Consider the following 12,889-nt stretch of genomic DNA (forward strand, 5'->3'; position numbering starts at 1 on the left):
CAGGCGCTGCTGCTGTTTAAAGTTCAACTGAAGGGCCTCCCCTGGTGGCGCAGCAGTTGAGCGCTGGGCTGCGAGGCTGCCTGCAGCCTCTGCAGTGCCGGTTCGTTCCCCGGCCGCCGGCGAGGGTCCCACAAAAAAAAAAAAATATATATATATATATATAAATAAAATATTTTTTAAAAAAATAAATAAAGTTCAGCCGAAGAATCAGCCAGAACAGTTGAAACCTGCAAGTCTAGCTAAGGGGGCAAATGTGCCCCGAGAAAGCATGTGCAAACCCGAACCCCTAAGGAAACCCTGACACCCCACTTGCTTTAAAAGCAGCTCCCTCTCACAACCTACGAGGGAAGTTGCTTGGAAACTTCTGTCCTTCGGAAGTTGTCCCTCCTTCACTGCTTGTCAAGGGATGAGTTCTGCTCTGCTTGTCCCACCCTGGTTATGTACTAACTGCTTGGCAATCACAGATGGCAAACCCAGGGAGACCTGGCACTTCACCATGAGCTTGAACAGAATTCACTCTGCACATGTTGGGGGTCAGGCAGGGTGGACTCCGGGTTTCTTCTGAGAATCAATGATTCTGGGGGCACATTTTCAATTCATTCAAAGTAAAAAAAAAAAAAAAAAATCACCATTTCAGTTAGCCTATTTGAATAAGAAAAAGTCCCAATGCCAGAATCTCTGACCATGTTAATATCAAGACCAAAAGAAGGAAAACAGACTTGTTGGGGTAACAAGGAATTTCCCCCGGAGCCATGAAGGTAGTAACTTCGACATCACTCTCTTGGATTTGCTTGACAAGTGTCTGCTTAGAAGGGTGAGCAGTGGGTGTGTTTTAACAATGAGCCCTGCTCTTCCTCTGGGTCACTGCCGCCCCCACACACAACCACTGCTGTGCTCTGCACCCCAAGTTTGCACTGCAGAAACTTGACCCAACTGGAGGCACCATCAGCTTCTACAGAATAACACAGGTCAAGGGAAAGAACAGGGCCCTGTATGGGCGGTGGGTGAGGAAGCAAGCCCCTTAAAAATAAAAATCAACAAGCAACTATAAACCAGAGACACACTATGGGGGGTGGGAAGAGAGAAGGGAGTAGAATGAAAACAAGGGAATTGCATGGGGACTATAACCAAAATGAAAATGCATACATTGTGCAAAATTTAAAAAATGATGTAAAAATATATAAAATTAAAGAAATAAAAAAAATAGAAGGAAAAATTGTTAGGGGGAAGTGATGTCCTGAGTTAATCCCATACAGGCTTTGTGGACTCCACCCCCACTCCAGACTAAAGCCATCAAGACTCTGGGAAAGACAAATCCCATCACCACCAAGGGAGGGTGGCTGGGACCTGAGGGTGGAGTTGGGCAGCCAGGTTGGATATAAAAAAACCAAACATGTGGGCCTTGGGCTCTCTGGCTCGCGATCGCTCGCCTCCTGGCTTCACCGCTCCTGGCTGGCGGCCAACTCTGAGAGCGCCATTTTGGGATTCGTGATCGGCGGATCGGGTAGGACTCATTTAAAACTTTGTCTCCCACTTTTCTCCCTGAGCTGTACATTTCCTCATTTCCCCTTCCCTTGTAAATAAACCTTTTATTAACCTTTCACGTGTGCCTGCAGTAGAGCATTGATAAGTCCTTTTAAGCGCGCAGGTGAGGACCCACAGTCAGGCACCCGTTTTGTATCGGGGTTGCTCTACAACAAAACCACCAAAACCAGACACACTTACATCTGCCACTGCCCTCTTTCTTCTTTCCCCTAAACTTGCCATATGCTGTTGAACGGGGACAGCTGCCAAATTCATTCTCAATGACACCTAAGAATCCCATCCACTGCACCCCATCATCTGAAACCCAGCACAATCACCCCAATGTCAGAGGATCAGTGAGGTGCAAACTCCAAGCCAGTGAGGACCTCTTTCAGGACTCCACACCCATCTCCAAATCTCCAAAATTCCCAAGACCTCAAATGCCTAAACTCACAACTCCCAGCATGCCCTGAACCTGACGTCCTGAGCCGGGGCTGCTGGGAACGAAGGGTGCAGCTGACCAGCTGTGTTGAACTAAAAATAATGAATGTGCAAACCCAAGCTTTCTTTTTCTAGCTTCAGTGCTTTGTCAGGGGGGAGGAACCCACCTCTTGAGAGACTCTCTTGGCAGATGACGGCAGCCACCACCTGGACCTCGTTGTGGATTCAACTTGAGTGGGACTTTTTGAACTTTAGCTCTCTTCTCTCGGCCTCTTGGGCTCTGTGTAACCCCCTCGTTTGTGATTCCTACCAGCATTTGTTCCCTGGTAGCTTTGCTTTTTTTTTTTTTTTTTCAGCAAGCTAAAAAGTGGTTTAGAGACCATGTTTTTTTTTTGGCTAAAAAAAGCAAAGCTACCTTTCCAAGGCCAGTCCACTTCAGGTCCTGCTGGTTTGGTTGAACTCAAGCCCACGAGGGGATAGTTAATTTCAGAGTTGGATCAGGAGTCTAGATTTTGAAATCCTGCTCTCCCCTACTCCTCTTTTTCCTCTTCCTATTCCCTTTGAATCTCTCACTTATTAAAAACCCTTCAGCACACAAGAGTCTGTTTACTTTGTTTTTGTGCCCACCAGCGGTACAAACTCTTAGAGTGGAGAAGGTTTTTCCCCTCTAACTGTTTGGGGTCCCTGGGCACCTCTTGGCTTTGCCCAGTATTTGTCTTGGTTCCCTGAAATTTTGCTGGTATCACCAGTTCTCCAGGGTCCAATTGTAGCCCCATGTGACTCTTGGGAAGGCCTAAGGGGCCAGCCTGGGCACCAGGCTGGTGGAGTCTGAGCAAACCCAGGGAGTTAAGAAGTGTCAAGATCCAGGAAACCAGAAAGGAAGGTTGAGGGATGATCAAGCCTAGGGGTGTAGAAACAGCAATGGCAGCTGGGGCTGTGTCCACAAGCAATGTCGATGCAAGTGAGGCTGATGAGAGACCACATTTACAGGGTGACTGTTATAAGCAAAACTCTTGTTTACAAGAAACAAGGAGGAACGCAATGAAGAATTATTTGCTTTTTTGAGCAGCATTAAAAAAGAAATGGACCCAAAATGGAGTCAATGACACTAAGCTCCACCAAGAATTAACATCTGACCCAACTGCAGTTTCAGCTTCTCCCAAAGTGGAATTTTAAACCAATCAATCTGGAATTTTCTGGTTAGTTGTGGGCGGTAATAACCTCTTGATAAGAACCCCTGCCTTGCCCTGAGGGGAGGGAGCTTTGCCTGAAAAATAATCTTTCTTTCCTCCAGCTAACAATCTTGTCTTATTCTCTTTCTGATTTGAACCACCTTCCATTTGTCAGCTCCTCATAGTGCCTTTCTGCTTTCCAGAGGGGATGTGGCCTAGTTCATGAATTATTTAACAGTATCTCTAAAATTAGATATTCAAAACTTGTCAGGAGTGTTTTGTTTTTTAACAGTAACTATGGGGGTGAACTGGCTGGTCTGAACCCAGAAGGGGCTGCAGGAAGAGCCCAGAGCCCCCAGCACACTGTGGGAACGGAATGCTATCCCCAAGGAACCCCACCAGCAAACACACATATCTCTGACGTGTCCTTTAAAAGAATGCCAATTTGGTGTCTGACATCACAGTATATTCGTGTTTTCAGATAACAACCCTCCCCCTCATCAGACCCTCAAGCAGGTCGACTCCCCAGGAAGAGTGTGTGGTCCATGCTGTGCCTCCTAGCACTCCAGGCACAAGATCACACTTCCCTGCCCTCCCCCAGCCCCACAGAGACAGGCGCCAGGCCTGGGGATCTTAGCATTTGGGGATCTCATTCAGGTTACCCTGAGTTCATCTCATACCGATTTGTACCGGGTGGATTTCGAGTTCATCAAAGTAGTTGAGGACTGTCTCGTCGTCAGTGTTGATTTCCCGATAGTTGCTCAGAGAGCGGAGGAATCGGTCCTGGCTGTAGTGGGTCCCCGCCACCACGCTCTCGGGCAGGTTCATCACCCGCTCCTTCAGGAACTCATCCGAGGCGTCCAGTGCACAGACGAATTCTGGGGAGAGAAAGAAGCTCCTGAGTCAACACAATGACAGCAGGGCTAATGGGCACACCAGCCACCACTTCACTGAAATGTCTGGGGGCCAGTGGGGCCTGCTATAGCCGCCCGTCACTGACAAACTGAGGACAGAGCCTGTGGAATCAATTCATCACTGTAGTCTACTACTTCCCCTCTGCTGGCTCAGTTGGTTTAGTTTAGATGCTCATCTTTGATCATTTGATGTCTGTAAGTTACATTTTGAAAAGTAAGACTGACATCTGGGCACCCCCCTCTCCCCAGTGCTGCATGGTACTTAAATCAAAATTATACTCCATGATGTCAGAAATCTACATCAAAGCTTAATAATTCTGTTAGCTAGCTAATAGTTTCACAATATGATACTGTATCTTTTCCCAGAGATCAGGAGATGAAAAATCTCAAACAACCAAATATTGTGAATAATAAGTAATATAACTGGCTTCCAATTTTTAAACAATTACAATATGATGAAAGCTATTTCCCAGGCCTCCCCGGTGGCGCAGCGGTTGAGCGCTGGTTTGCGAAGCTGCCCGCAGCCTCTGCAGCGCTGGTTCGATCCCCGGCTGCTCCCCGGCCACAGGAGGGTCCCAGATGGCGAGCAGACCTCTCCTGCCGCCTGCTGCTCCCCTCAGCAGTGTACTTCGGTCCTTCTGCCTGCTCTGCTCCCCGCTCTGGCTCTGGTGAATTCTCTCACCCTCCCGCGCTTCTGACTTTACCCAGTGCTTGTATGTATAAATCAATCAATCAATCAATCAATAAATCTTTAAAAAAAAAAGAAAGCTATTTCCCACTATGTGACAATATATTAAAGTCCCTTCTCTTTTATGATTCAGAGAGAAAGTCAGGATTTTGCAGTATCTCAAGATAATTATTCAGGGCATCTGCTTGCCTCAAATTGGCTAATCTATTAGCAAGTCATAGATTTCTGCTTGCTAAGATCGTTCATAACAAGGGGGTGAACTGTAGTTGGCTATCTGGAGTCATGTGAAAACGCTTTTCCATCATCATCTCATAGGCGCACCTTTAAACCTGGCTTCTTCAACTAGGAGATCTGAAAAGGATCAAACTGGATACAGGCCAACAGCAATGATAAAATGCATCCATTCATCAATGAGAGGTGAAACCACCTAGAACTTGATAACCTAGATTCGAAGTTCTCATCACTCAGCTCAAGTATGGATGCTTATATCGGTCATATTTATTATTTTCTGTATCTTATGATGCTTTGACATCTTGAGGGAGCAAAGTTCTTACAGACTCAGAGGGGGACTGCCTCTTCCAGGGCTAGTTAATTCCCAGTGACAGCACAGTTTCTCAGGAGCAGGCCTCTCGTGTGCAAATCAACCACTCTTTATACAACTCTCACATGCCAAGTCAATGCTTCCCTGCTTTAAATCATGCCACGGTTAGCTGCGTGGCAACTACAGACCAAAGTCCACTGAAATGACTGAAACTAGCCAGACCCTTAAAAAAGCTGTAAACGCTGCTCCTCCTCACCTTTCCCAATAAGTCCCAATAAAGGGCATTGGCTTCCTCTGCCTCCTGCTTCTGCTTCCTACCAAGCCCTGCAAGGTAGCATCCCCATTCTGGGGAAATACGAATAATAAATTCCACCAATGGCATCTCTCCATGGGGGCAATTAAAATCCTGTGGGCACAAGTGAGACAATACTCTAATATCTTCCAGGAACAAAGAAAAAAATGACAGTTTCTGGAAGGAGGGTAATTTACTAAGAAACAACTAAACATTCCAGAAACTTTGGGACTATTTCCGTCCATGAGAGGGCAGCCCAGTGGACCAGGATTAAGATCAGTCATCACTTTACCTCTGGGTTTCCCATCCTTGTCTTATGGAGGGGTTTCATTAATTCTGGGTTTTGGAGGCAGTGCAGCGAGAAGACCCCAGTATGCTGTCAAGCAATTCCATTTACCAGTTATGTGAACTTGGATAATCTCTGGGCGTTAGCTTCTGGCTCGTGGAATTGTTAGGGGGAAAAGGCTGTCCTAAAGCTAATTCCATACAGGCTTTGTGGACTCCACCCTCACCCCAGGCCAAAGCCAAAGACACTGGGAACTCCAAATCCCATCACCACCAAAGGGAGGTAGCTGGGACCTGAGGGTGGGGTTCAGCAGCCAGGTTGATATAAAAGGCAGACAAGTGGGCTTTGGGGGGGGGTCCCCCATTTTGGCTCTCCGTCAGCTCACAGCGTCCGGCCAGCTCTGAGAGTGCCTTTGGGTTTCCAGGTCGTCGGATCGGGTAGGACGCATTAAAGACTTTATTTCCCTATTTTCTCCCTGAGTTGTCCACTTTCCTTATTTCCTTTTCCCTTGTAAATAAACCTTTTATTAACCTTTTGTGTGTGCCTGTAGTGGAGTATTCATAAATCCCTTTTAAGCGCGCGGGTGAGGACCCACAGCCAGGAACCCATTCAATATCGGGGCTGCTCTATAACAGCATCACGGGGACAATTGCTGCCTACAGGTTCGTGGGAGGTCCAATGAACTCCTGCCTCAGTTGCTGCCTGGCTTGTGATAACTGTCAATAGGGATGAGTTTCATCCAGCGCCTCAGCCAGAGCGCAAGGTCTCAACAGGGTTTGCAGCGAATGGCTATTGCCTAGAAGGGATGAACTCTCAGACAATGCACAGACCTGGCTACTTAAAGCAATAAATTTTTTACCTTTTTCTGAGGTTATTAGGTAAGTTAATGGGAATTCTGAGGCAATCCTTCTCGGCATTTCTTCTTTCTGCCACAGGTTTCAGAGCCCTCAGACCAACAACAAAATCCCAGCCCTGAGGTAACTGCTCTCCAGTGGACGCAGTGCTTTCAGAAGCTGCCATGGCAGGCCTCGCCGAGACCAAGCAGAGGCCATTGTAGTCTTGAAACAATTCCTCCCTAGATTCCAGCACAGCTAAAGGCCCTTTTGAGTTACAGCCATGTGCCAAAGGGCTGAACATGACTGTTGTATTTGCCCTAAGGCCAAACATTATTTCCTATAATAACACCTCATGCAAATTGATCAAAAAAAATTTTAAGCTCATGGCGAGGTCACAAGAAGTGCTGGCCAGGTGCTCAGCTAACCCTTTCTTGCAGACTGCTGCCTATGGTTTTGTTTTCAAGAGCACGTCGTGAAACCCCCATGTAAATATGGTATCGATGAAATCTGCTGTGGAATTGACAGTTTATGAAAAGCTTTTAACCCGCTCAGTCTCAATTTTGGACTCTGAATGTGGTCTGGAAAAGCTGATGGCATCACGAGTACCTAACACAACAGCCATCCAGCCCCTTGTGGTCCCATGACTGAATGAGAAATCAAGGCACCAGCAGGTGAGCTTTGTGACAGGGTTGAGCAGCAGAAATAAACCCTTCCGCGGGGCTTCCGGCCCTATCATAACTTTAACATCCCTGACATTTACCCCCAGGGCATCCTTCAGTTGAGAAGTTTGGTTTTAAGTGTATCACTTTATACTTTTTCCTAGAAAAAAAAAAAAAACTATTAACATCCAAAAGACTGTTTCATTACAAAAGAGATAGTGAATGACATTCCTTTAAATGTGATTTTAGAGACATATTTTAAACTTACCTGGTATGATTGATTTATCGAAGGGAAATGATTTGCCTCTGACTTCCTCCTCCTCCTCTTCATCTTCTTCTAAGAAAACAGAATATATGATTTATCATAGTGGGGTGATTGAACAAGGGAGTGGAGGCTTGTCTGAGTATAAACGGTCAAAGTAAAGGGAACTAGAACTCACGGTTGAACAGGTCTTTGGCTTGATCATAGGTCTTTGGGTAGCCGTCCAAAACATAACCTTGATTCCTGCAAGGCATGGATTTTAGCTTTTCTTTCATAAATCTAGTTATATATTGATCTTCCAGGCGGCCTAAGAGAAAGAAAACAATTACTGGGAAGGCATGTTCTCCACAGGCACTGCACCCTAAAGGCATCTCAAGAATTTTTGCATCATCTAAGTTACTATTGAAATTATTCATTTCCCTCTTGAAGCGAATAATTATGTGGTTTTGTATTTTGAACACAACCCCTGAATTCTAATGCACGATGAAGTCAGAGAGCCTGGCGGCCTGGCTTACAGGAAGGGACAGAGGAAAAACACGGTGATGGTCTCTCTGGGGTCACGGCCTTTTGGGTAAAGTTGAACGAGAACTCGGGAAATTCAGAGGGCTCCCACTTGCCAGTAGGGTTGACTCAATTCTATTTTGATATCATACCTCTATCAGCTTAATACAAAAGGTTGTTGAGAATTAAGTGAGGAGATAGTCATGTATGTTGGTTTACAATAGCAGGTGCTCATAAGTACTTGTGCATTTGAATACAAATCAAGCTTGATCTGACCCCACAGGGCACTGCTTTCTTCAAAGCTGCAGAACAGGGGTTGTTCTGCCTGCTGAGTTTTCCACTAGGCATTTCTGACCTGAGCCCAGGGGACAGCTCCCTCTCAAGCACTGGACCCTGGGTGCCTGCACTGTTTAAGGGAACTGAGTGGGGGAAGAGTTTGTTCTAAAGGAGGTTAAGAGGCAATACCTACACCCCACCTCTTGTCTTTTTTTTAATTTTATACTTTTTTACATCATTTTTCATTTTTGCACAATGTATGCATTTTCATCTTGAATAAAAAAAGACAATATGATGGCGCCCCACTGCTGTCTTCATTTATCATCACTTCATGATTATTGAGCAGCTAACGTTTCTAAGACACCACGCTCCCCGTCGCTGCTTTGGCAAGTTCAAAATTGATCTCCGAAGCTCTCCCCAGAGTACATGCTCCACTTTTGGCTTATCAGTGAGTCTACAATATTAAAAAAATATGTTTTTGGCCTCTTCTTTATCACTCTGTTAATGACAACATAAGGACATCTCTCCTTTCTTCTGATTTTCCTTGTGACATGAATCGCTAGGCAGAAACTGATTCAGAAAAGAATTGTGTTTTTGGACATTTAAATATTATGGTAGAGCCCTCCCCCATTTCCCCCCCCCAAAAAAAATCAAAGATGTTCTTTAATATAATGATATTCCTCTAAAGGATTTTTTTTTTCTTTTTCTATTTCTCGAAATGATTTTATATCACTTCCCAGTAAGGGTCACAGCGGTGCAAAGAAATAAAGGCAGTTTTTTTAAAAAGTCAAGGGATTCACAAAGATTCAAAGGGTAGGTTTATTTACACAGTCTAGCCTCCATTGTCTAAGGTGTTGCTGGAAAGTAAAGGGATCTGCTCAGAAATCTGGCTTCCGGTTTATAGTTGCTTGTTGATTTTGATTTTTACTTTATTATAATTGTCTTTTTCCTGGTCCCTTATTTACGTTTTCTAAATTCCTGCTATGAGTGAGACCATCTGGTATTTTTCTTTTTATTTCTGGTTTATTTCACTGAGCATGATCCCTTTCAGCTCTATCCATGTTGCTGCAAATGGCATGAGTTTATCTTTTTGATGGCTGAGTAATATTCCATTGTGTATATGTTCCACATCTTCTTGATCCAGTCATCTGTTTTTGGGCATTTGGGTTGTTTCCATAGCTTAGCTATTGTAAATAGTGCTGCTATAAACCAGAGACACACTGGGGGTGGGGGTAGGGAGAAGGGAGTAGGATCAAAACAAGGGGGGGGGAATTGTATGGGGACTATAACCAAGATGAAAATGCATACATTGTGCAAAAATGAAAAGATGTAAAAAATAAATAAAATAAAATTTAAAAAATAAAAAATTCAGGAAAAAAAATAAAGGACTTTATATATTACACTATTTTTAAGAGACACAATTTAAAATAAATAAATACATAAATAAAAAAAAGAAATCTGGCTTCCAACACCCCTTAGTTTATTTCACCTGCCAGCTTTGCTGTTTATTCTGCCTTCAGGACACAAGCTCTCAGTGTGCGCGAAGGGACCGCCTGGGCGGGTGATGAGCTCCTGGGAGCAGGACAGGGACTCTGCTTTCAAGTAAACGAGCACAGCCCTGCTGACAGCCTCAAAAATGCCATGTTGTTGTGGTTTTTTTCCATTTTAAAATCTTCCAAACACCAGTCATAATTAAAAAGCTCATCTTAAAAATACCATTTAAAAAGACACAGCAGCAACTGAGATTTTAAAATAGATGCTGTGAAGTTAGTACTTTGATAACCCACCACTATCCAACTTTTTATTTCTAAACTCAGAGAAGTTGAAAGTCACTCCAATGGTCACTTGGAACCCCGCCCGCTGGACCCAACATGCCCATCACACTTGTGAAATATGTAGAGGGAGCTAGAAATGTAACAGGGTGGTCCCCAGGAAAGGGGGAGGTTCCCTGCCCCACCCAAGGGAGGGTGGAGCTGAGCAGGAAGAGGAGAAGCTGCAGAAGAGACTGAGGAAGGAAGCAGGATGGAGCCAGGAGACCTGGAGGAGGCGCGTGAAGCCTAGAAACATGTGAAGAAACTGCGCTTGTCTTTTGGTCGTGGACTGGGTGACACAGATGTGGGTGAGACCCGTGGGGAGGTGACCATGGCAGCTTTTATCTGGATGTTGATTTTGCTCTTTTCCTTCCGGGCTTGTCCGGTTGTTTGTGACCCTTTTCTGTGGGTCCCCACTGGAAGATGCTTTAGACTTGTAGTAGGCTTTGGGGCCTTGTTCTGGGCCGATCCCATATGGATGGAGTTTTACCCACGAGGGGACGGGTAACTTTGGGTGCTTCATTTAGAAACTAGACTCTTTGCCTTACCTGTATTGTTTCCTAGTTTTATTAAAGTTCCTTCCCATTAAAGTCTCATGTGTTTTGTGTTGATGCGGCGGATGGCAGAACCCATTTAGAATAGGCAGGTTTGCGGGGTTTGGGCTGCCCCCTCTCCCTGTCCTATAACAGAAATACCCACAGCTGGTGCACCCTGGTCTGGCCTGGGGGGCCATGGGGGGGGGCGCGGTCAGGAGGCCGCTGTGGAGGAGCCTCACCAAGGGAAGGAGAAACCTGTCTTGCTAGAATCATGTGAAAACAAATCGGGTCTTGCGAGGGAGATGGCAGGGAACTTCTGTGTCTCCTGCTGGAAAATTTCTACGAGGTCTGCGAGTAGGTTCAAAGGTCTTGTTTGGTTCAACCACAGTCAGGGTCCATGTTCCAGGTTCAGGTAAATATGAATAGGAGGGGTGTTTGGACAAACTTGAGGAAGGAAGGAAAAAATAACCCTAAGGTTAGAAGGGATGGGATGAGCATTTCCGGCCTGTAGGACATGGGTGGCTGCTGGGCCTGCCAACGGGGTACAGGGAGGGCAGGGAGGCTGCTGCCTGCAGAGTGTCTGCTCCCCCAGTGTCCCCAGATGCCACCTCTGCTTGCTCCCAGTGCCTCCCCCCACCCCCCCGCCAGGCAGGGCTGCTGAGCAGTTGTGCGTCTGTAGCTTCTGGGGCAAAAGCAGGGTCTCCTGCCAAGGACCGGGCTTCTCACCTGGCCCTGACTGCTTCTCATTTAATGTGCCCACCACCCAGGGCTTGAAAAGAGCTCAGGCCTTCCCGTTACATGAAGGCCTTGGATGAGATCTGTGGGTGCCTGCAAAGAGCAGTGAAGTGAGTCTCTTTGTCAGTAGGTACCCAGCATTTGTCTCGCCGGTTAATCTGAAGAGCCATCCTGCCTTTCCACCGGGGCCACGGGGCTCACAGCTGCCAGCGCCCTGTTTTTGGCCTCATTCCTCAGGCTGGAACTGTATGTCCATGTGGCCATAACCTCCTGAGGATGCATAAAATGCCCGGCCCCCTACCATTAATGTGGTCTTGCCAGATTTCCTGCCACGAGCATCCTCATGATGGAACGTCTCATTTTGGGCTTCCCCAAATAATGGGAGCAGGGACTCTGCCAGATGTCTGCTCTAAAGCCAGGACAGTGACTCCCAGATGTCTCAGGGATGAGGCAGAGGAAGCGCTGTGTCTCAGAGCATGGATCTTGTTTGCTGTGACCCTTCCTCTGCCTCTGGGAAACCTCTCTAGGCTCCTAAGTCCCATTTCCTCATGGACCAGCCACATCCAAGCCAGAGCCACAACTCAGTCATCAGTCAGTTTAAGTGGGTGCTTGGCACACAGACAAGACCATTTTCTCCACCCCAAAACTATATTGGTGTGGCCTGGGGGGAGAAAGGTAACCTGGACTTCTGGGAGAACAAAAGGGTGGAGAGCCAGAAGACTGGGGGTGGGGTGGGCAGTCAAGAGCTGAGCTTGGGGGGCGAGGGGGATTCAGTTGGCTCCTCAGGTGTGGGGGTCGGGGGGGGGGTCTGGGAAGCATCCACAGAAGCACACCACCAGGAAGGAGCGGCCAGCATGCGTGCCTTCTGTCACCCAGGGTCCACTGACACCCCTGTCCTTCTCCCCTATTCCCCACTAGCCCCAGCCCAAACCCCAGGATCAGAAACAGCCAGCAGCAAGACAGGAGGAGGAAGAAGGAAGAAATCACATGTCCTTTGGAGGATGACTAGGATAGGCATCCAAACCCTTGGCTACATGTTGCACTGATCTTAGACCATGCTAGAGTGACCAGATTGACCAGTCATTTCTTCCTGTATGGATTACTGGTTTACATTCATTATTCATTCATGTTTTCTCTACTAAGGATTTTTCATGATTTTTCTTATTAGTTTGCCTGAGCACTTTACATAGGAAGGTTATAAACTCTTAGTCATATTCGTGGCAAATATTTTCTCCTGGTTTGTCTCTTACTGAGTAATCAGTGATATTTGATGCTTATAAAATAATTATGACCACATACTCGGCACATTTGATCTTTTCCTTCTTAAAAGTAAGAACTTTTTTTTTTGTCAAAAGTAGTTGATTTGCCAATTGTTTACATAACTATATAGTTTTGGGAGTACAATGTCATCCCTC

The 12,889-nt window shown here is 46.1% G+C and overlaps 1 protein-coding gene across 4 annotated transcripts in view; it reads right to left on the minus strand.

The window, feature by feature from the left end:
- Positions 1-12,889, minus strand: part of AK7 (adenylate kinase 7) — a gene marked incomplete at both ends in the record, with an annotated part of 62,222 nt that overhangs the window by 6,413 nt on the left and 42,920 nt on the right. For 2 of the 4 annotated variants that reach the window (XM_084240434.1, XM_084240432.1), the window contains 3 exons: positions 3,818-4,015; positions 7,622-7,690; positions 7,794-7,922. In XM_084240434.1, coding sequence (XP_084096560.1) covers positions 3,818-4,015; positions 7,622-7,690; positions 7,794-7,922 — 396 coding nt within the window. The remainder of the gene's footprint in view (positions 1-3,817; positions 4,016-7,621; positions 7,691-7,793; positions 7,923-12,889) is intronic. The other 2 variants (XM_084240433.1, XM_084240435.1) reach the window with 2 other exon arrangements.

The sequence above is a fragment of the Talpa europaea genome (genome assembly GCF_964194135.1).
Source record: "Talpa europaea genome assembly, chromosome: 8".
In the NCBI taxonomy this organism is placed as follows: Eukaryota; Metazoa; Chordata; class Mammalia; order Eulipotyphla; family Talpidae; genus Talpa; species Talpa europaea.